Source organism: Bos grunniens, chromosome 19 (genome assembly GCF_055505025.1).
Source record: "Bos grunniens cultivar Pamir isolate PY7600 chromosome 19, Bosgru_T2T1.0, whole genome shotgun sequence".
In the NCBI taxonomy this organism is placed as follows: Eukaryota; Metazoa; Chordata; class Mammalia; order Artiodactyla; family Bovidae; genus Bos; species Bos grunniens.
In genome coordinates, this window is record NC_141183.1 from 6,418,971 (window position 1) to 6,441,703 (window position 22,733).

Consider the following 22,733-nt stretch of genomic DNA (forward strand, 5'->3'; position numbering starts at 1 on the left):
GGTGCCAGGTAAATTCCCCAGGCCCCCGCTGGACCAGGTGCCAGCCCCAGCTCCCTCCCCGGGGTGGAGAGAGTGTCCCTGGGGGCAGGCCCCATGAGCGGTGGCTCTGCACATGACAGAGAGCCTGGAGGACCCCTCGGGGGCCGTGAGGGCTCTCAGGCCTCAGCTGGCATGGTCACCTGCCTGTCTGCCCACCCGCAGCTTCCTCTTTCTCTCAGTCTGGACCACAGCGCATCCAGACCCAGACAGGACAGCATGTTGTTGGCCCTCATGTTGGTCATGGTCGTTGGCCCCGTAACACGGGCTGGTTAAGCTGCCTGGGCCCTCGGAGGGTCAGGTCACGTGGAGGGAGTTTCCTTAGGGAGGGGCAGGAAGGCGAGGTGTGGCGGCCCCAGGGATGCTGGCTGGGCCAGGCAGAAACCGTGGAGTCAGCAGACACTGGTCTCACCCAGGCTCTGGCTGAAGGGAAACCAGATGCTCCCAGCCCCCTGTCTGTCCCCTTGGTCCCCCGCCTGTCTGTCCCCCTGGTACCCCGTCCATCCCCTTGGTCCCCGGTCTGTCCCTCCCAGACCTCCGTCCGTCCTCACGGCCCTCCGTCCATCCTCCTGACCCCTGTGCGTCCTTCCTCCGGGTCCCCATCCATCCTCCCAGTCTCTGCCCGTCCGTCCTCCCTGTCCCCTGTCTCTCCTCCTGGTCCTCCATCCATCCTCCTGGTCTTCCGTCTGTCCTCCGGGTCCTCCAGACGGAAGCTGTGGAGTCAGCAAACGCTGATCTCACCCAGGCTCTGGCCGAAGGGAAACCAGATGCTCCCAGCCAGCGGTCTGTCCCTTCCTGCTGCCCCTCTCCTGGCTGTTCCTCATTCGGAGTCCCTCCCCTTGCCCTGTGGATCCTGTGGTGATGAACTCCCTGGGTGGTGCATCCCACCACCACACACACCTCCAAGAGCATAGTAGGTGCTCAGTGGCCGTCAGAGGCATCGCCCCCAGCCCCACCCCCCACTGCCAGCTCCCCCAGATGTCAAGCTCTCCTTCTCAGCTGCTTCCTGCTTCTCAGTTCAGCCTCTCGGCCACACCTGACCCACTGTGGGTGAGACACGCCCTCCCTGAGGGTCCCTTGGCTTTCCTTCCTGCGCAAGAGGAGGAAGAAGCAGGGCTGAGGGAGCCTCATCTCCCTGGGACGAGGGTGGCGGCTCTGAGATTGCGATGCCCCAGGGAGGGAAGTTCTGCAGGGCCCCACCCCCAAATCTGGGTTCTCAGAGCTCAACGGGCAGCTGCAGGTCTGGAACCCCCTACCCATCACCACCATGTCATCCCTGCCCACTGGCCTCCGAGCACTGGCGTCCACACTGGGAAGAAGATCCAAGAGCCTGGGAAGAGACCACCAGAGCCTATGATGAGGGGCTCTCTGGTTGCAAGACCCCCCGCTCCAAGGAAGGGGGTTCAGGCCTGGAGCTGCGGGTTTCATTTTCCCCTACATCTCATGCACTGATAATCTTTGAAGGCCAGTGGGGAAAGTACCTCTTTCTTAATTTTCTGACATCATGGGGTAATTTTGCATCAATCTGTTTCTTTCTTAGGGTTTGTGGGCAGGTTAGGATGAACAGGATGGGGTTGGCGGGGATCAATTGCCTTGGCCTTTCTTCTTTGCTGGCAGGAGGAGAAGGGGACGACAGAGGATGAGACGGTTGGATGGCATCACTGACTCAATGGACATGAGTTTGGGCAAGCTCCAGGAGTTGGTGATGGACAGAGAAGCCTGGTGTGCTGCAGTCCATGGGGTTACAAAGAGTCGGACATGATTGAGCAACTGGACTGAACTTCCTCTTTGCTATAGTTTAAGTGTTTCTCTAGGTTTCTAAGGACAGGTGCATCTGGCAGACTATTTGTAAAGCATATGTCTTCCTATCAAACCCTATTTTCTGGGACGCCCCTGGTTCTCCAGTGGTGAAGACGCCATGCTTCCACTGCAGGGGACTTGAGTTTGATCCTTAGTCAGGGAACAAAGACCCCACATGTGCATGGCAGGGGCCAAAAAATAAATTTAAAAAAATCCTATTTTCCTATTGCCTTTCATTAGAGGAAAGATATATTTCCTTGGGGAAAAAACTGGCTTGAGGACACTATTATCTCATCTTCAAGTGTTTGTATAATTATGATACTATTCTATTCCCTCCGATTAGCTATTGTTATTGACATTTTACAGGAGCTTCGGGTTTTGGTCAAGGTCACACCAGTGGTACAAAGGGTGGTTGTGGATGAGCCACAACCCAGCCTCCTGCTTCTTATCCAGCTGGTGCCTCCCCGCTCTTGACCTTGACATTCAAGACCTTGACTTTTGGTGGTTGAAAAATATACATTTCTGGAAATGTTATAGGCAGAGCAGGAAGGGAAGGGCATTCAGGGGACTCCGGATGGGGGCATTTAGAGTTAATTATCTGCAAGCTCTCAGGTGGCATGTTAGGACTGGTTTCCGATGCTCGTGAGGCTGTTCTGCGCAACCTAGGGGCACGTGTCACAAGGAACATGTGTGTGTGTATTTGGAGCCTGAGCTCCACGTGGATTGGGGAAGAGGGGTCCATGCAGGCTTGCTAAGTCCCGCTCTGTGCTCAGCCCTGAGCTGGGTCTGGTGGGGGCTGCCTGGGAAGGAAGGTCACCGCCCGAGGACCTTCAGGCCAAGTGGAAGACAGGTTTCCACGATGAGAAATCACTCAGGGACTCTGGGGTCATGGTGCCACCTTGGGGGTGCGGGCCTTGAGCCAGGGGGCTCGTGGAAGGGCTGCTCCCCGGGGCAGTCACACTGTGGGACACACCCAGGGCCCTTGCTCCTCCCCGGGGCTCTCACCCCGACCACAGGGAAACCAAGGAGCCACTGGCTGGGTTAGACGGGAACTTCAGCCTGTGGTTTGGGGGTGGGAGGGAAGGGGAGGTGAGCTGGGGGCTTGGGAGGGCTTCTCACCGAAGCACCTACAGAACGTGGCCGGGGGGTCTCGGGCACTACCGGTAGGCTTGCTCCTCGGCGACCCCCATCTTCTCAGCAGCTCCAGGAACAGAACCGAAAAGAAGCCGAACAAGGAAGCAGCAAGTCTTGAAGAAAAGCAGAAGTGGGAGCCTGCAGGCCTGACTGTCCTCCTGGAGGGGGACTGAGACCTCAGGACCGGCTGGGCTGGCGCTGCGGCAGGCGACATCTGTGCTGGAGCGATGGCCCAGCCGCACCGGGCTACGTGGCTGCCCCCGGCTCTGCTGCTTCTCTGGGTCCCAGGTGGGGGCTGCCAGGGGATGGGGGGTGGGAGGGGGAGGGGGGAGGGTGGGGATGGAAGTGGGGAGGGTGACTCAGACTGGGGCATGGTCTGTCCACCGCTTAAGATGGACCCCATCCTCGGAGGGCATGGGTGAGGGTCCATCTCCCCTTCTGCATCCGTCTGGCCTTGCAGGAGCCACAGTGGGACACGGAGGAGGGGCTTTGCCGAAGGTTTGGGGATGAATTATTAGAGGAAGGAGGGCAAAAGACAGGGCGTGCCAGAGTGGGTGGCAGGGTGACTGCCGGGCACACCCAGAACGTGCTCGTTGACAGGAGGTGCCCTCTGGGTCACGGGTCCAGGGGGTGGAGGAAGTGTGGGGACCAGGCAGGGGCTGGCCCTGGTCTCAGGGTCACGAAGGTGAATGAACAACCAGGGTGGCTTGAGGGGCCGGGACCTAAAGACCAGGGGGCTGGTGGTCTCCAAGGAAGGGAGATGGGGATTCCCATCCAATCGGGGAAGGCGAGGGGGACGGGGCAGGGAAGGGGAGGGCAGAGCAGCTTCAGGGAAGGGAGGAGGAGGCTTGCTCCCTGGAGGAGAGGGCTTCCTTGTGATGATTTCTCTCCTGGGCCTCTAGGAGTGTTCACGGCTCTCAGACAGCTCCTGCAGCCTTGCCAGTGTCATCCTTGTGTGGTCAGTGACTCAGGCATGCCTGACTCTGGATCCCAAGGACTGTAGCCTGCCAGGCTCCTCTGTCCTTGGGGATTCTCCAGACAAGAATACTGGAGTCAGTTGTTGCCATTTCCTCCTCCAGGGGATCTTCCCGACCCAGGGACTGAACCCCTGTCTGCTGCGTCTCCTCCTTTGCAGGCAGGTTCATTACCGCTGAGAAACCGGCCACCTTCTCATTACTTATGTTTCTACTGTCCCTCTAGGGGGTTCTTGTGTGTTCGCAGGATCTGCCTGGGTGGAGGGTCCGCTTTTTTTCTGGTTTCCTCTCTCATTGGTCATGGGTGGAGGGTTCACTGTTTCTCTGGTTTCCTCTCTCATTGGTCATGGGCTCGTCCCACGATGCCCAGGACCAAGATGACGGTGGTCATGCCTGCCTGGCCCCTGACCAGGCAGGTGTGCAGTGTTTCCATTTAGTGTAAAGGGGGCACTGCCTGTGTTTTTAAAAACAGCAGCATCAGGAGTCAGGTGCTTTTTCATGATCTATTGAGATGATTCTTTACTGTCTGAGCCTCCAGGGAAAGAATCCGCCTGCAATGTGGGCGACCTGGGTTCGATCCCTAGGTTGGGAAGATCCACTGGAGGAGGGCATGGCAACCCACTCCAGTATTCTTGCCTGGAGAATCCCACGGACAGAGGAGCCTGGGGTCCTACAGTCCACGGGGTCGCAGAGAGTCGGACACGACTGAGCGACTGAGCTCACACGATGCAGCACTGAGACGATCACACCTCGCTTTGCGCTTTGCTTTGCTGAGTTTCACAGACATTGCTTTTCTCCAATTGAATGTCTGCGGTAGCCCTACTTTGAGCAAGTCTATTGGCTCCATTTTTCCAACAGCATTTTCTCCCCTCGTGTCTCTGTCACATTTTGGTAATTCCTGCAAAATTTCAGACTCTCCACCAGAAAAAGATTACGACTCACTGAAGACTCAGATGATGCATAGCATTTTTTAGCAATAGAGTATGATATTTTTAAATTAAGGTATGTAAATTGTTTGTAAGACATAATGCTAATTGTTGCACACTTCATAGACTGGAGTATAATAACGTAAGCATCGCTTTTTTCTTTTGGCTGTGCAGCATGTGGGATCTCAGTTCCCCAACCATGGATCAAACCCACACCCCATGCATTAAAACATGGAGTCTTCACCGTTAACCACCAGGGGAGTCCCAAACATAGCTTTTATATGTGCTGGGAAACTAAAAACTTCTTGTGACTTTCTTTATTGCAATATTTGCTTCACTATGGTTGTCTGGATGGAGGAGGAAATGGCAACCCGCTCCAGGATTCTTGCCTGGAGAATCCCACGGACAGAGGAGCCTGGTGGGCTCCAGTCCAGGGGGTCGCAGAGTCAGACATGACTGAAGTAACTGAGCACGCACAGTTCTCTGGAACAAAATCCCCAATCCTGGCACGGTACGCCTATAGTTTTTTTCCTTTGAACTATTCAAGTGGTGATTATATCAAGATATTTGGCCGGATTTTAGTCTTTGATATACATTATACTGACTTTGGGAGAAAGCGATGGCACCCTACTCCAGTACTCTTGCCTGGAAAATCCCATGGATGGAGGAGCCTGGTAGGCTGCAGTCCATGGGGTCGCTAAGAGTCGGACACGACTGAGCGACTTCACTTTCACTTTCCACTTTTCACTTTCATGCATTGGAGGAGGAAATGGCAATCCACTCCAGTGTTCTTGCCTGAAGAATCCCAGGGACGGCGGGACCTGGTGGGCTGCCATCTATGGGGTCGCACAGAGTCGGACACGACTGAAGCGACTTAGCAGCAGTAGCAGCAGCAGCAGCATACTTACTTCATAATAAGAATTGGGCTTCCCTGAAGACTCAGATGGTAAAGAATTTGTCTGCAACGCAGGAGACCTGGGTTTGATCCCTGAGAGAAGGGAATGGCTACCCACTCCAGTATTCTTGCCTGGAAAATCCCATTGACAGAGGAGCCTGGCAGGCTATAGTCCATAGGGTCACAAAGAGTCGGATACAGCTGAGTGACTAAGCACGTATGATAAGAATTAGGAAGTTTTTCCTGTTTCCTTATTCTCTGCAGATGTTTAAATAAAATTGGGATTGTCTGGTCTTTGAAAGTTTTGAGAGAATTAACTTGTGAAACTGAGTTTTTCTCCTCAATTTTTGGAATGGAAAGAAAAAGGAACTTCTTTCTTCTCTTTTCTCTCCAGTTTTACTGAGGCATAATTAACAAGTAAAAACTGTGTATATACATATATGGTGTACAATTACAGTGATATTTTGATACATGTATACACCATGAAATAATTACCATATCACTTCACATAGTTATCTTTGGGAAAGGACTCCTTGCTAACACTTGTAGGTACTGGTCTACATTTAAAAAAAATCTATTCTGGATTAATATCGGTAATATATACTTTCCTAGAAAATCACCAGTTTGGGGGACTTCCTTGGTAGTCTGGTGGCTAAGACTGTGCTCCCAACGCCGGAGGCCCAGGTTTGATTCCTGGTCAGGGAACTAGATCCCATATGCCACAGCTAAAGATCCCAAGTGTGGCAACTAAGACCAAGCTCAACTAAACAAATAAATACATGTTTTTTAAAAAATGAGAAAATCACTAGTTTTGTCCAAGTGTGCAGACGTTTTTGTAGAGGCCTGCGGTTTACCTATTTTTCTTTTTAATGGTTTACGTGTGTCTTCTTTTTATTTTTTCTTGATCTGGTTACGCACAAGAATGTCTCTTTTGTTGTTTGTTTCTCCCAGTTGAAAAATCAGCTTTTCAGCATATACACTAGTTGCAGTGTTTTTTGTTTCCTGATTCACTAACTTCTGCTCTGGCTCTACTCTGTCTCCTGGGTGGGGTGTGAACGCACCGGTTCCTCTCCACTTCTTGTGCTGGATGGTTCACACGTTTATCTGGGATTTAGTGGGATGAGATTTTGTGATCCTGAAGTAAAACATTAGGAAAACATAGGAATGCCCTGTTAGAAGAGACAGAGACAGATAAAGAGGCAGACAGACAGAGATAGGCACGCAGAGAGAGGGACAGAGAGAGATGATGAGACGATGATGAGACCCAGAGAGACAGAGAGACAGAAAGTGAGAGACAGAAGGAGAGAGAGGACAGACAGACAGAGAGAGAGAGAGATAAGGAGAGACAAAGACACAGAGACAGTGACACAGAGAGACAGACAGACACAGGGAGAGAGACAGACGGAGACGGTGCAAGGGGAAGGCAGGCCCCGGACGCAGAGGGCTGGGTCCCGTGGGTGGAGGTGAAGGGGGCCCAGCCCAGGCAGGGGAGCCGGGAGCCAGGCTGGAAAGATGACAATTCACAGTCGAGGGGACACAGGACGTGGAGTCTGGATGTGGGCAGCAGAAGCAACGTCATAAATGAAGGAAGGGCTGGGACATTTATCTGTTAAGCACTCGGTATGTGTCGATTTTACTGATTTGTCATTTTCTAGAAAATCATACATTCATCCAGATTTACACACTTACCTGTAGAGAATGTCTTTTTTTCTATTTTTGGCTGCACTGCACGGTTTGTGGGATCTTAGTTCTCAGAGGGTTATCTATGTTCATTAGACTGAATTTTCTGAAATGTTGGCTTTCTTGGCCAGACACAGAGGGATGCCGACAGCTTCATGTGGTTCAACCTGATATCATTCTCCAGGCATTTGGTGCCCATTATCTCATCCAATACTCCCAAATGTCTGCGAGGCTTACCAGTCATCACCACGTTACCAGTGAGGCCTCTGAAGCTCAGAGAGGTTAAGTAACTTGTCCCAGAACACACAGCAGACTTGTCATAGAACTGAGACTAAAACTCAGATTCTTCTGATGCCCTTTCCACGCCACTGTAGCACTGGCCACGGAGCATCTCAGGAAACATCACACCCACCATGGGGCTGGAGAAGGCGTCTCTGCGGGGCGTCTGCCACCCAGGCCAGAATACGACCCCCTGACGGGCTCCCAGGAGTGGGAGGATGGGAGCTTGTGGTCAGCTTTGGGCAGCTTTGAATGGAGAACCGTGTGGGCTGGGGGAGGTGCTCACACCCAAGTGTTTGCTGAGGGCCTACTATGTGCCAGACACGTGTAGACCTTTAAGATACAAGAAGAAGGCCCCAGAGGCTTACGTTCAAGTGTCTTCAAGTGATTTAAGAGCCTGAAAAGCCAAGTCAAATTAAAGACGCCTAACTCTAGCAAAAGACAGCAAGCCACACCCTCCACCACTGTGGGGGCCCCATCACAGAATTACAGGGCTGGTGAGGAGCCGTATCCACAGGGGCCGGGGGGGGGGCATGTCCTCGGCTTGGAGGCCAGCGTTAATGTCACACACACGCCACCTTAGTCCCCCGGCTCTGTAGCAGAGGACTGTCTGGGACAATGGCAGACGCCAATCTTAGAAATAAAGCATAAGCTTCCTTGAAAATTAAGTCAACAGGAGCTAGGCAAGCTGAAGTAAGACCCAGGGTGAGATGAAGACTGTCAGTAAACTGTGTGTGCGGGTGACTTTTCATCCGCAAAATTTGCCAGGTATGTCCGATGCTTCTGTGAACCATCTGGCAGCCCTCTCTCTGCCTTGGGGCACAGCCCCTTGGTGGGAACACATCAGCTGCGAGCGGTTCTTCAGGTGACTGAGCTGCTCTGGGCTGGGGGCATCCTGACAAGCTGGGAGGTGGGAGGTCCCTGGTGGGTGAGAGGTGGGAAGGGCAGAGGAAAGAAAGTTGGGGTCTGGAGGAAAGGGCAGCTGTGGTCTTAGGGCTGACAGATTGGAAGGGGCAGAGTCTCAAGGTGTATTCAGGCTGATGCGGGGCAGCTAGCAAGAGATGGGGGAACTTTTGGGGGTGACCCGCAGGGTGTCCTGACCCAGGCCCACCTGATGGAGCTGGACCCGGTTGTGTATTCCAGGCTGTTTGTCCCTGAGCGGCCCCAGCAGCGTGACGGGCATCGTGGGGGGATCCCTGAGCGTGAAGTGTCGGTACCAGGAGAAATTCAGGAACAATAACAAATACTGGTGCAAACACTCATGTTTGTTATCACGGAATATTGTGGAGACCACAGAGTCAAAGACAGAAGTGACACGGGGCCGCGTGTCCATCAGAGACCATCCTGCAAACCTCACCTTCACAGTGACCTTGGAGAGCCTCAGAAAGGAGGATGCAGGAACGTACCGGTGTGGGATTGATACATCATGGTTGGAAGGAATTTTTCGAGACCCCACCTTCCAGGTTGAGGTGTCTGTGGTCCCAGGTGAGCCATGCACACCCCTCCCCCTGTACCAGCAACAAGGTCACCTAACAGTCTCAGGTTGGGATAGCCCAGGCAGAAATCCCATCAGAGAGCAAACTCTGTGTGTGTGTGTGTGTGTGTGGGTGTATGTATATTGTGTGTATGTATGTGTGTGCTCACACATGTGTGTGTATGTGTAGGTGTATGTGTGTATATTGTGTGTGTGTGTGTGTGTGAGAGAGAGAGAGACACAGAGAGACAGTCAGGGCTCTGGCACATCCCCTCGGTCTTGAGCGGTGAGAAGGTGCTTGTCGGGGAAGGGGTGGCAGAGAGGCGGGGTGTGCAGCTGAGAGAGGAGGGTGCCGTGGGCCTCCCTGCCGAAACCCGGGGAGCTGTGTGGGGAAGGTGGGGAGCTGAGTGGAGAGGCGGCAGGCGGGGCGAAGATGCTGAACACAGTGGGAGCGCTAACACGATCTGCAGTCCAGGCAGCCGTCTCTGGCAGGCTCACGAGGCTGTGACTTGGTGTCGGGGGGGAGCAAGACTGGGGGTGGGGGTGACTCTGGGGCCTCCGGAGGACCCTGACCTCATCATGGGGCTGGGGTCAGGGCTGTTGGGGGCGGTACCTGTGTCCCATTTGGAAATGCTCACTTGGCCCTGGGAGGATCCTGGCCATGGGGTCCTCCATCCTGCCCACTTCCTGAGTGATTATTTTGTGTGAAATCAACCCAGAACGGAATCGGGGGTTGGTAGAAGAGTCAGCGGGGCTCCCTGAGTCTGATTTGTATTTCAGCACCAAGGCCAACCCTACCGACTGTCACAGCCAAGACCTCGACAGTCACAACCAAAGTTTCAACTGTGTCCTTCACCACCCTGGCCACAGAGGGCACCACCCACAGCGCCAGCAGCCAGGAGGAATATGACCCCACGCAGACCTGGAGGTAAGGTGCCCTAGGCCTGTGTCCTGGAAGCGGGCCTCCTCTGCCTTGGGGTCTATTTGGTCAGGAGCCCTGTCCCCATTGATTGGGAGCCTCTGGCTCCCTTTGCACCCAGGCTAGAAGCTGGTCTGCGTCTCCTAGCTTGGCTTGTAGGGGCCACACTGGACCTGCCCTGGGCTCTGAGAGAGGGCTCAAGCCGGGCAGAAGCTGGGGGTGGAGGGAGGGAAAGCGACATTTAATGAGAGCTGGTGACATGATATCCTACCAGGCGCACGCTCAGTGCCCCACCTGGGCGTCATCATCTGCTCCTTACAATCCTTCACCACCATCACCCTCAGTTTATGGATGAGTAAACTGAGGCTCCGAGAGGTTAAGTGACTGAGTGGGTAATACAGTCACAGAGGCAGACTGCCTCCCAGGCTGAGTTTATATGATTCCGAAGTTTTAGGTTCTTTCTTCCAAATTTGTGATTCTCGACCTTTTTTTTGGCAGGGGGAGGTAAAAAAAACCCCAGGAGAATCTGACATTTATAGTTTCTCTCCCTGGAAATATGCTTATTGTCTGAAATCATTTCTGGGATTCACAGACTCCCTTTTTAAAAAAGTAATCAATTAATTTTTATTTTTGGCTGCACGGGGTCTTCGTGGCTGCACTGGGGCTTTCTCTAGTTGCAGTAAGTGGAGGCTACTCTCTAGTTCTGGCACAAGGGCTTCTCATTGTGGTGGCTTCTCTTGCTGCAGAGCATGGGCTCATGCTCATGAGCGTGAGCTCAGTAGCTGTGGTGTGTGTTAGTTGCCCAGTCGTGTCCAACTCTTTTCGATCCCATGGACTCTGGCCCACCAGGCTCCTCTGTCCATGGGATTCTCCAGGCAAGAATACTGGAGTAGGTTGCCATGCCCTTCTCCAGGGAATTTTCCCTACCCAGGGATTGAACCTGCGTCTCTCGTGTCTTCTGGGTTGGCAGGCAGGTTCTTTACCACTAGCGCCACCTGAGTTGCGGTGCACGGGCTTAGTTGCCCCGCGGCATGTGGGATCTTCCTGGACCAGGGATCGAGCCTGTGTCCCCTGCATTGTCAAGCAGATTTTAACCGCTGGACCACCAGGGAAGCCCAAGACTCCCTATTCTGACACCACCTGGCGCCCTGCAAGTCGATCCAGAACTGGCCACCTGGGAGTCAGCACAGACTCCAGCATCCTGTGAGGCTCGTGAGGCTCAGTCTTGTAAGATGGCCTGACTTCAGATGCCAGAGCTCTTTGGGGATGCTCAGATCATCACATTTCTGATCAGCTGGATACACAACCCACTTGGGTTTGGTAATTGCGTAGGTAATTCACAGAATGCAGGGAAGTGTTATATTATAGTTTTATCATAAAGTATAAAGGTCAGGGTGCTTCCCAGGAGGCGTTAGTGGTAAAGAACCCACCTGCCAATGCAGGAGACATAAGAGACCTGGGTTTGTTCCCTGGGTTGGGAAGATCCCCTGGAGGAGGGCAAGAATATTCCAGTATTCTTGCCTGGAGAATCCCCATGGGCAGATGAGCCTAACCATGAAGGCTAGGTCAACGGGGTCCAGCCTACGGCTGCAGGCTACAGTCCGTGGGGTTGCAGAGTCAGACACGACTGAAATGACTCAGCACACACGCATAAAGGTCAGGACCAGTCAATGAAGAGACATGTAGGGCAAGGTCTGGGAGGGTCCTGACTGCAAAATTTCTGTGCCCTTTCCCAGTGGAGTTGGGGGGCATCACCCTCCCGGGACTTTGATGTCTTTACCAACCAGAAAGTTCCTTCAAGTCTTGGTGCCCATAGTTTTTCCTTGGGTTTCATGGCACGGACATGACTAACTGAATCATTGCCCACACGACTGACCTCAACCCCCAATACCCCTTTCCACTTCCCTGAAGGTCAGGCTGGCCAGAGCCCCAAATCTCTCATCACAAGGCTGGCCCTTCTGGTGACCAGCTCTCGTCCTGAGTCAGGGAAAATCTCAGGCAGATCCAAGGGGCTTGTGAATCACAAAGTTGCTCCTATTACTAGGAAAACCTCAAGGATTTAGAGCCTCCCTTCCAGGAGCCAGAGGCAAAGGCCAGTCAGATTCTTTATTATAGGACACCCCACGACCCCTCCACTGGCTTCCTGACAATCCAGGTGACAAGCTTTATATCAGGCAAGGTGAGATTCAGGCCCCAAACATGCCACCTTCAGAAATGATCTGCAGATGCACACCTGGAAAATGGAGCTGGGTTTTTTAAACAATAATTTTATTTGTCTATTTGTCTTTTTTTTTTTTTCCTGTGCTGGGTCTTTGTTGCTGCACAGGCTTTCTCTAGCTGCAGAGAGTGGCGCTTACTCTCTAGTTTCTGTGCTCGGGCTTCTCACTGCAGCGGCTTCTCTAGTCATGGAGCACAGGCCTGGTAGTTGTGGAGCCCGGGCTTACTCCCTCCGCAGCTTGTGGGATCTTCCTGGACCACGGACCAAACCTGTTTGTGTCTCCTGCATTGGAAGGTGGATTCTTCACCACTGAGCTGCTAGGGAAGCCCCGGAGCTGGGTTTTGTATAGCTGAAGCTTGTACAGGTCTCAGGGGGGGGGGGGGGTGCATCTTTAAGAAAAAAAGACTAGAACATTATGGATGCCAGTTAGGCATAAAAGAAGGGGCCCAAGCAAGGGAGGGGCAGAGCCCAAGTTTCGTCAGTTCCCCAGGAAAGCAACTGCTGCTGTCTGAGTGTGAAGTGGTAGAGTTTCAAGGTGATGCTTTTGCAGTCAGGTTTGTAATTGCAAAAGACTGGGCAAAAGAAATGCCCATGAAAAGGGAAGAGTCAAATAATTTATGATCTGTCCATGCAATGGAATACTATGCAGCTGTAAAAAAAAACCCACAGGGAACTTCTGAATGTAGTGACATGGAGAGATCTTCAAGAAGCATTGTGAAGTAAAAAACTAGTGTTTATCACTGACTCAATGGACGTGAGTTTGAGCAAGCTCCAGGAGATGGTGAAAGACAGGGAAGCCTGGCATGCTGCAGTGCATGGGGTCGCAAAGAGTCGGACGCGGCTGAGCAGCTGAACAACAGCGTTTACACCAGCGGCCCCCAACCTTTTTGGCACCAGGGACCAGTTTTGTGGAAGACAGCTTTTCCACAGACGGGGGTGGGAGTGGATGGTTCAGGCAGTACTAAGAGAGATTTGGGGGGTGGGGGGTGAATGGGGAGGTGCTCACCTCCTGCTGTGTGGCCAGGTTCCTAACAGTCCCCTGGTGGGTACTGGTCCATGGCCCGGGGGTTGGGGACCCATGGTATATACTATGCCTCTTATATGTGAAAAAAGGACATATACAAAAATAATGTATATTCGTATTTTCTTGTGTTGAATAAAGAGGCTCTGGAAGGCTCTTAGGTGTACCGTGTGTGTCTGTAGGGGGATTTAGGTAGACGGGGGTTGCAAAGGAGGCTTTACGCTGTCTGCCTTTTTTTCAGTGGGCGCTTATCTACTGAACAAGAGAGGGAAGGTGGGACCCCCTGCCCCACCCAGCCCACCCTGTCTCCCTTCAGGCTCCATGCGCTGCTGATCTCCTTGGCGCTCCTGCTGCTCCTGCTGGGGGGCATCTCACTGCTCGCCTGGAGGATGGTTCAGAGACGGGTCAAAGGTGAGTGAGCCCCCCACACCCGCCTGCACCCCACCCCGAGGGTGGGCCGGCCCCGCCCACACCCTCCGGTCCTAGAGGAAATGCGTCTGGGTTTCCAGAAGGGTCATCAGCTGTATCTCCCCTGGGACCACATGGCCCCGGGTGACCCTAGAGGGCAGGCCCGGGAGGGAGTGTCCGTGGTATGGCTGAGAGGAGGTGACTTTAAGGCAAGAGGCCTTTCCCACGGCAGGGCTGGGCTCGTGAAGCAACGTCCCTCTTCCGTCTAAACCCTTCCGTGACCTCCTACAGCCTCCAAAGTCCAGGCCTGCCCAGCATGGTCAAGGCCCTTGGCAATCTGTCCATCCTCACACGCTGGAAGGAAGTGGTTTCTCAACTTCCTCTGCGTTTGCTCTGGGCACCTGGGGGGCCTGCCCTGCCCTCCACCAGCTCACTCCTGATCCCCTGAGTGCTGCTCTCCACTTCCTTTCCTCTGGGACCTCTTCCTGGCCCCCAAATGGCAGGTCAGGGGCCCCTTCAGGGGGAGCCTCTGTTCTCCCACCATCAAAGCCCTTGTCCCACCAGTTTGTCCCACCTGCTTCGTAGGCTGCCTCCCCACCAGCCCATGCAGCTCCTTAAGATCAGAGACCCTTACCCAAGAAGGCACGGGAGCAGTATGTGTTGAGTGAAAGTATTATTTAATATTATTTAATATTGTCACAGTGGCACCCAGGGAGCCTGTGGTCCAGCCACTCTCCTCTGAGCTCAGATTAAAAGAGAAAATAGGACGCCCCCAGCATCCTGTCTGGTGCTCAGTAAGTAGGGGCTCAACAAACGCTTGAGCAAATTAAATACATAGAAGAGCAGAGGAACCAGTGCGCTGTGACCTTCTTGCTGGTGGGTGGCCCAAGTGTTACCTGTGTCTGCTTAAAAAAAACTGCATAGCGTGAGAGTTGCGAGCTAGGTTTTATCTGGGGCAGAATGAGGACTGTGGCCTGGGAGACAACACCTTAGATAGGTCTGAGAAACTGCTCCAGAGATTCAGGGGGCGGGGAAAGGTCAGCGTATCTGTGATTTTGGTGAATGGGGAGGAACACAGGCAATCAAGCACACATTTTCCCAGGAGGTTTCTTTTAGTCTTGGGAAGCTTCTGCTACTCACAGCGAACAGTCGTCACCGTGAAGGATGTTCGTGCTTTTCTAGATACGGGGAGATGCAAGGATTGGGCTCATAAAAATCAGCCCCTGAGACTATCTGACTATCTGAAGACCTGTCCCTCCCATTTACCTGGCACGCAGATGCCTCATTCCTGCTCTCCACCCTGAGCTCCTTTCAGGGGGTGTTGAAGCAGCTGCATCAGCACCTGATTTGATCCTTGCAGAGGCAGATGGCAGGCACCCAGGGCAAGTGCCGGTGCGTACTTGACTCCTGTAGGACAGCAGCTTTCTGCCTGAGATGGGTGTGAGCCTTAAGGTTCCTTCCTGGACTAAGAGTTCTTAATTCCATGTGCACCGAGTACCTGGGCAGAGGGGATATTTGTTCAGAATGACCGATGCTGAGCCTTTTGGGGCTGCAGTGAAACTCTGGTGGCTCTGCCCCACACCTGCAGTGCTAAACTGGGAGTTGGTTCTTACTGGGAGCAAAAGGGGAGACCCCGCCTTACTCTCTCACCTCCAGCATCCCCGTGGGGTCCAGCCCCTCCCTCTAGCACATCTCAGGCCTTTAGCAGCGAAATCGGCCTCAACATACGTATGCTTGATGCATGGAAAGAAAACCACTTCCTCTTCCCCATCTGCTCTTCCCATATCACTTCTGGGAACCATATTCTAAAACTTCAGCCCATACTTCTTTACCACATGGGGGTTTTCCCAGCCTGGGTTGCCTCAGATCTGTGGGTCCCAGAGATCTCCAGGGTGCCCTTCCACCTAAAAAGCGTCCCTCCCCTTTAAAAACGGGGTGTGTGATTGCTGTAGAAAATTGGAAAAAGACATAAAACACAGAGAGGGAAAGAAATTCACCCTAATAAATAAAAAGAAGAACTTGCACCACCCAGAGAAAACCAACCACAGACGGTTGAGTCACATCCTTACGGTCTCTTGCAAATCTGACTTTTTAAAACGTTTGCTCCGTATGTAATTCCACTTTCATTTTTTTAATTAAAAAATTTATCGTGTTGACTTGTTTTTGTTTGTGCTGGGTCTTCGTTGCTGCGTGCAGGCTTTCTCTAGTGGTGGTGTGTGGGCTTCTCGCTGTGGTGGTTTCTCTTGTTGGAGAACACAGGCTCAGTAGTTGTGGCACGTCAGCTAAGTTGCCCAGCAACATGTGGGATCCTCCAGGACCAGGGATCGAACCCGTCTGTGTCCCCTGCATTGGCAGGTGGATTCGTAACCACTGGACCATCAGGGAAGTCCTGTAATTCCACTGTTCAACTTTAACACACTGTATGATTTTCCCTGCTAATAATCTCCTCCAAATCCCTGAGTGCAGAGTTGACTTGTGTGAGTGGATCACACCTCGTCAAGGGATCTTTGCTAACGGGAGAAAGGCTTTGTGTTCATGTAGCCTCTGTCTCCCCCCTGCTTGGCATCTCGGCGCCTGTCTCCCGGCTGCCTCTGGGGTTAAGGTTAGGGTTAGTGAACCCTGTGGCCCTGCTGGCCCCAGCCTGACGCCTGCCTTGTGCTCACTCGTGGTTCCTCCCCTGAGCCCACTCTTGTCATTCACTTATTCATTCACTCGATCATCCTGCCTCATTCTAGGATTCAGTCTCCTTCCTCTTCTTTTGCCTCTTTAGCTGGAGAGAAACCAGAGCCGCCCCAGAGCCGCAGTCAGGTAAGGAGGGTTCCCGCAGGAGGCGAGTCAGGGTGGCCGGGAGGCACGCAGGGGATGCTGGGGACCCGATCTGTCTCGTTAGCTGGTGGAGGTCCACGTGGATCCCACACGGATAGAGCGAGGTGCTCACCTAGAGCTGGAAGAACAATGCCCGGGAGGTGTGGTCGCTAGGTCACCGTGAGCTCTGGCCAGCCTGTTCCCTCCCAAGGGAAGGGGAGGGATGGAGGGTCCTCCAGCCCAGTTGTTGACCTGAACATTCAAACACTCCCCAGAGAGGACCTGAGTGGGGGAGGGGGAAGGCAGGATGGGAAGGCTGGGGCACCCGGAGCATAGAGAGGAAGGGGAGATGCTTGCAGGGACACGGGCCTCTCTAGGCTGGACTGCAGGGGGGCCTGTGGACACCCATCCAAACCCGCACTCCTGTCCACCCCAGGCTGCTGAGCAGACTGAGCCCTGCTATGCGAATCTGGAGCTGCAGACGTGGCCCCTTTCAGGAAAGCCCGTTCAACCCACACAGGCGGAGGTGGAATACAGCACAGTGGTGAGTGCAAGGGCCCAGCTCCCGTCCTGGGGACCGCGGGCCGCGGCAGAGGCATCGCCATGTGGGGTCCGGCAGGCAGGGAGGGGAGAGAGGATCAATTGATCACCTTGTGCTTCTGTAGGACGAGGATACACAGAAAACCAGTCAAGTGTTGGGGACGTCTCTGGTGGTCCAGTGGCTAAGACTTAGCCTTCCAATGCAGGGGGTGCAAGTTTGATCCTGGTTGGGGAGATGAGATCCCACATGCCTCTTGGCCAGAAAACCAAAATATGAAATAGAAGCAATATTGTAATAAATTCAATAAGGACTGTAAAAAAGGTCCACATCAAAAAAAATCTTAGAAAAGAAAAGAAAATGAAGAAAGTGTAGATTTCGCCAGACCTTGGTGTCTTTGTGGCTGAGGGGTCGGGTGGGAGATGAAGGGGCATTTGGAATGGCCAGTGGATAATCAAGAGTCAATAAAGTACAGCACTTATTAAGCACCTACTATGTACCATATGGACTTCCCCGGTGGCTCAGACGATAAAAGAATCTGCCTACAATGCGGGAGACCCGGATTTGATCCCTGGGTCGGGAAGATCCCCGGAGAAGGCAATGGCAACCCATTCCAGTACTCTTGCCTGGAAAATCCCATGGATGGACAGAGGAGCCTGGTAGGCTGCAGTCCATGGGGTCGCAAAGAGTTGGACACGACTGAGCGACTTCACTTTCACTTTCATGGACCACATGGGCTTTCCTGGTGGCACTGGTGGTAAAGAACCCGCCTGCCAATGCTGTAGACATAAGAGACACGGGTTCCATCCCTGGGGTGGGAAGATCGCCTGGAGGAGGGCATGGCAACCCACTCCAGTATTCTTGCCTGGAGAATCCCATGGATAGAGAAGCCTGGCGGGCTACAGTCCATGGGGTCGCACAGAGTTGGACACGACTGAAGCAGCTTAGCAGGCACGCACACTCACGTACCATACACTCAATGTTAAAGCCAGTGGTTTCGCACTGTTTTGGTCCCATCATCTCTTTGGCATGAACTCTACGTTTTAGATTTTTACCAGTGAGCCCCTGTGGGTCAAGCCGTAGGCACAGCATTGCAAAGCGGAATAAAGGAAGACGTTGCCTCCCATCCCCACCCTGTGCAGGGTCATAACTCACCCTTGAGTGGAAAGAGTTTAGGCAGAGGTTGAGGGATTAGTGGCTAGAGAAGACGAGATGGAGGTTTGAGCATCAGACACGTGGCCGGGGACTAGCAACATCCTAGCTTTTCTAACTTGGTGACTAATGACCCCAAAGCAGAGCCCAGGCGCTCCCCCAGCTCTGATGCTTGGACTTTGCGCTGTGTCTTTGATAGTGATCAGGGCTCCTGGCCTTTCCCAATCAATAGAAATTGATCAGAGGCCAGACAAGAAATTCAGGCAAGGCTCTGTGGGGCCCCTGCTGCAGCAGGAGGGAGCAAGAACAAACAACAGTTTTCCTTGCTTGGGGGCCGGTGAGGGGAGGGGTGTGTCCAGGGGTGGGGCTAGAGAGGCGGCTTAGGTGTTTTGCCCCGTCTTGGATGTTGTTCTATGCAGGGGGTATGCGCAGCACACTGCTTTTGCTCCAGGCTCCTCCAAAGTGGCAGGTGGGTTTTTGGTCTCTTTGTGTCTCTAGTCCAGAATTTGCCCCAGCTATGCCTGCATGCAGTTATGTTTAGTCCCTTAGAGTTTCTTTGGATTTTGTTGCTCGAGGAGATGTTTGTCCAGGTGCAAGCCCTGCAGCAAAGGGTCCCAGGTCTGGCATGTCTCATCTTGACCAGGTGGGGGCAGAGCAGGTGGGTGGATGGGATTTTGGAGACCCGCCTTTGCGAGAGAAAGTGGCCAGGACGGTGAGGACCAGTGGAGCCTCCACCATCCCCCGCCAGTGGAACCTGCCTCAGGTGGCCCCTCTGATGTCTCCTCCCTAATCTGGGATTCCCACTTCCCCGGCCTCTCCTGAGCCTCTGGCCTCTGTCTCTGCAGGGCCCGCCCAGCGGCGATCTTCACTACAGCTCGATAGTGTTTGACCCCCGGAGCCAGGATTCCAAGGCCGACAGGATTCCCTCCGAGACGCCAGTGTACAGCATGGTTAAGAAGACATAAGCTCGTGTTTCCAGCCTTACCAACTGGAGGACTCTGCGGGTCACAGGAGGCCCAGGGATCGGCCTTCACCCCCGAGCCCCCCTCCACCTGCTCCCCTTGATGGTGACTGGCAAGGCAGCTGTGCTCCCCAAGGCTGCCCGTCTTGCGCCATCAGCCAGGCTGGCTTCCCTGAGGACGTCCAGGAATGCGGTTCTGGATGGTCCGGTGGGAAACCTTCCATCCCACTGGCTCTCGAGGTCTCTCTCCTCTCTTCTCTGCTTCATCCCAGCTCCAGGTGGCTCCAGGCAAAGGTGGGACTCCTGTAGTATGGTACCTACGAATAGCTTTGTAAACCACAGCCCCATGGAAGTGTCTGGGGTTGCTGGAAAGTGGGGAGAACCGGCGAAGAGCCAGGAGAACTCAAAGGCATTGAAGACTGGGTCCCTGTCTTCTTATGGACAAGAAGACCAAGACTCAGGGAGAGGAGAGCCTTGCCCACAGCGCCAGAATGAGTGGCACACTTCTCTGGACTCTTGGGATTATTGTTAATCTAAGAGATATTAATAACATTGAAAGTATCTTAAGAGAGAAGAAAAAAGTTATTTAAACTTTGCAGCTGTATGTCTGCAATACTGTATTAAAAGTCCTTTCTTTTGAAGCCGATTAATATTTCATTGATGTATATATCACTTCGTGCTTGTCCATCCATCTGTCTGTCAATAGAATGCTTCTATATTTTAGCTCTTGTGAAAAATCCAAGTTATGAGCTTGGTGTACAAGTATCTCTTGGAGACTCTGCTTTCAATTCTTTTGGGCATACACCCAGAAGAGGAATTGCCGAATCATATGATAACCTATTTTTAATCTTTGAGGAACTGCGATACTGTTATCGGCAGTAGCTGTACCATGTTACGTTCCCACCACGAGTCTCCAGTTTCTTCACATCCTTTCCAGCACTTTTTTTTTTTAAATAGCAGCGAACCTAATGTATGTGAGGTGGTTTCTCGTTGCACTTTTGATTTGCATTTCCCCAGTGATTAGTGAGGTCGAGCACTTTTCAAGTGCTTATTGGCTATCTGTGTATCTTCATTGAAGACATGTCTATTCAGTCCTGTTGCCCATTTTCAGATTGATTTCTTTGTTGTTATTGAGTTGTCTGTGTATTCTGGATATTCAGTCTTATCAGATATATAATTTGCAAATATTTTCTCTCATTTTGTGCGCCAAATTTTTACTCTGTTGAAGGTGTCTTTTGAGGACAAAAAGCTTGATGTTTCATGAAGTTTAATTTGTCCATTTTGTTGCTGCTACTGCCTGTGCCGTTTAGGTCATATTCAGGAAATCATTGTCAAATCTGAGGTTCTGAAGATTTTGTCCTTTGCTTTATTCTAAGAGTTCAACAGTTTTAGGTCTGACTAGCTAACTTTTTAGACTAGCTTTGGCTTTATCCTTTTTATAGCTCCTAAAGTTATAAAGGTAGGTCTTTTTATTTGAGATCTTTGCCCTTCTTTTTAAGGTAAGCATTTAAATTTCCCATGTAGCACTGCTCTCATTGTCTTTCACAAGTTTTGTAGATTGTGTTTATGCTTCCACTCATCTTAAGTGTTTTCTAATTCCCTTTATGATTTCTTCTTTGATCCATTGGTTGTGTATGAGTGTGCTGTTTCATTTCCACAAGTTTGTGAATTTTCCAGTTTTAATTTTTTCCCTTTTCGAGTATTTATTGAAAGATGAATAAACATAAATTGACTGGTTACATAGTCAGTGTCAATTAGTTTTTTTTAATTCCACCTTATAATACCATGTAACGTCTTGTAAGAAAAAAAACTTTTTAAGCCTTGAGTAATGCCTTTACAGTATGAACTGGACCAACCATCAGACGTGGCTCCTCCCCGTCTCAATGTGAATAAAATGCCATTAAAAACAATGAAGAGAATCCAGTTTAACTTTCATTATTTATTTCTAACATCAACCTGTTCTGGTTAGAGAAGAAACTGTATGATGTCTATCTTTTTAAATCTATTAAGACCTAGTTTGTGGCTTCATGTTTGGTCTATCCTGGAGAATGTTGAGTGTGTACTTATGAAGAATGTGTGTGTTGGGCTAGAGTGTTCTGTTTATGACTGTGCTGCTACTGCTGCTAAGTCGCTTCAGTCGTGTCCGACTCTGTGCGACCCCAGAGACGGCAGCCCACCAGGCTCCCCTGTCCCTGGCATTCTCCACGCAAGAACACTGGAGTGGGTTGTCATTTTCTCCTCCAATGCATGAAAGTGAAAACTGAAAGTGAAGTCACTCAGTCATTCCCGACTCTTAGCGACCCCATGGACTGAAGCCTACCAGGCTCCTCTGTCCATGGATTTTCCAGGCAAGAGTACTGGAGTGGGGTGCCATTGCCTTCTCCTTATGTCTGTGAGATCTAGTTAATTTACCGCGTTGTTCAGCTCTCTATTTCCTAAGTTGTCTTCCATCTGATCATTACTGCGAGTGGCGTATTGAAGGCTCCAACTATCAGTCGTGTCCGACTCTTTGCAACCCCGTGGACTGTACCTGCCAGGCTCCTCTGTCCACAGGGCTTCCCAGGCAAGAGTACTGGAGTGGGCTGCCATGCCCTCCTCTGAAAGATCGTCTCAACCCAGGGATGCAAGCCGAGTCTCCTGCATCTCCCGCATCGGCAGGCAGATTCTTTACCACTGAGGCACCTGGGAAGCCCCGAAGGGTATTGAGAGACCCCGTAATGTGAACAGGGGCTCAGTCGTGGACTGTGCAAAGCACTCAGAAACATTTGTTGACATGAACTGAATTTAGTCCAGTCATATTCCAAGCTGGACCTAAAGTAACCCTTAGAGACATTCCGTTTCTAATCACAGAGTGACCCCTGCAGGGTGGTTTAAGACACAGAAGGATAGGGCAGAAGATACAATCAAAGATCCAAGGGATTATCTGCAGGACTCTTTCTCCCCAAGTGGGCTTCCCTGGTGGCTCAGATGGCAAAGAATCTGTCTGTAGTGCACGAGACCTGGGTTCGACCCCTGGGTTGGGAAGATCCCCAGGAAAAGGAAATGGCTACCCACTCCAGTATTCTTACCTGGAGAACTCCATGGACAGAGGAGCCTGGTGGACTACAGTCCATGGATCACAAAAAGTTGTACACGACTGAGTGACTTTCACTTCTCCTCAAGTGGAGTGAATTTAAAATATTTATTTAGTCTGAGTTTTCACCAATTAGAAATCTTCTGTAGGAGGCAAATCTCTGAGCATCAGTCAAAAGATGTGCTGCTGGCTGCTGTAACAGCCACAGAAGTGAAAGTCGCTCAGTCATGTGCGACTTTTTGCGACCCCATGGACTATACAGTCTTTATCCATCGGAGGGCAGACAGAATGACAACCACAATCACAGAAAACTAGCCAAACTGATCACATGGATCACAGCCTTGTCTAACTCAATGAAACCATGAGCCATGCCATGTAGGGCCACCCAAGATGCACGGGTCATGGTGGAGAGTTCTGACAAAGCGTAGTCCACTGGAGAA

General features: G+C 52.0%; 1 protein-coding gene across 5 annotated transcripts; it reads left to right on the top strand.

The window, feature by feature from the left end:
• The first annotated feature begins 2,839 nt into the window (after positions 1 to 2,839).
• Positions 2,840 to 20,959, top strand: CD300A (CD300a molecule). Of its 5 annotated transcripts, none has more exons than XM_086355197.1 (7): positions 2,840 to 3,258; positions 8,868 to 9,209; positions 9,979 to 10,126; positions 13,673 to 13,767; positions 16,535 to 16,572; positions 17,006 to 17,113; positions 19,105 to 20,959. In XM_086355197.1, the coding sequence occupies exons 1-7, from the start codon at positions 3,198 to 3,200 to the stop codon at positions 19,222 to 19,224; spliced, it is 912 nt and encodes a 303-aa protein (XP_086211323.1). In that variant the 5' UTR covers positions 2,840 to 3,197; the 3' UTR covers positions 19,225 to 20,959. The 5 variants fall into 5 exon arrangements, 4 of the variants coding, with proteins under 4 accessions (XP_086211323.1, XP_086211322.1, XP_086211325.1 ...); XM_086355196.1 differs by having other exon boundaries at positions 2,853 to 3,258; positions 13,598 to 13,767; XR_015146828.1 differs by having other exon boundaries at positions 3,049 to 3,258; positions 9,986 to 10,126.
• Positions 20,960 to 22,733: the final 1,774 nt, after the last annotated feature.

Bases quoted from the DNA above. Each gene is read 5' to 3' on its own strand.
- CD300A (XM_086355196.1), top strand. From the start codon at position 3,198: ATGGCCCAGCCGCACCGGGCTACGTGGCTGCCCCCGGCTCTGCTGCTT. The intron at 10,127-13,597 runs GTAAGGTGCCCT...CCTTTTTTTCAG, and splicing joins GACCCCACGCAGACCTGGAG to TGGGCGCTTATCTACTGAAC. The intron at 13,768-16,534 runs GTGAGTGAGCCC...TTGCCTCTTTAG, and splicing joins GGTTCAGAGACGGGTCAAAG to CTGGAGAGAAACCAGAGCCG.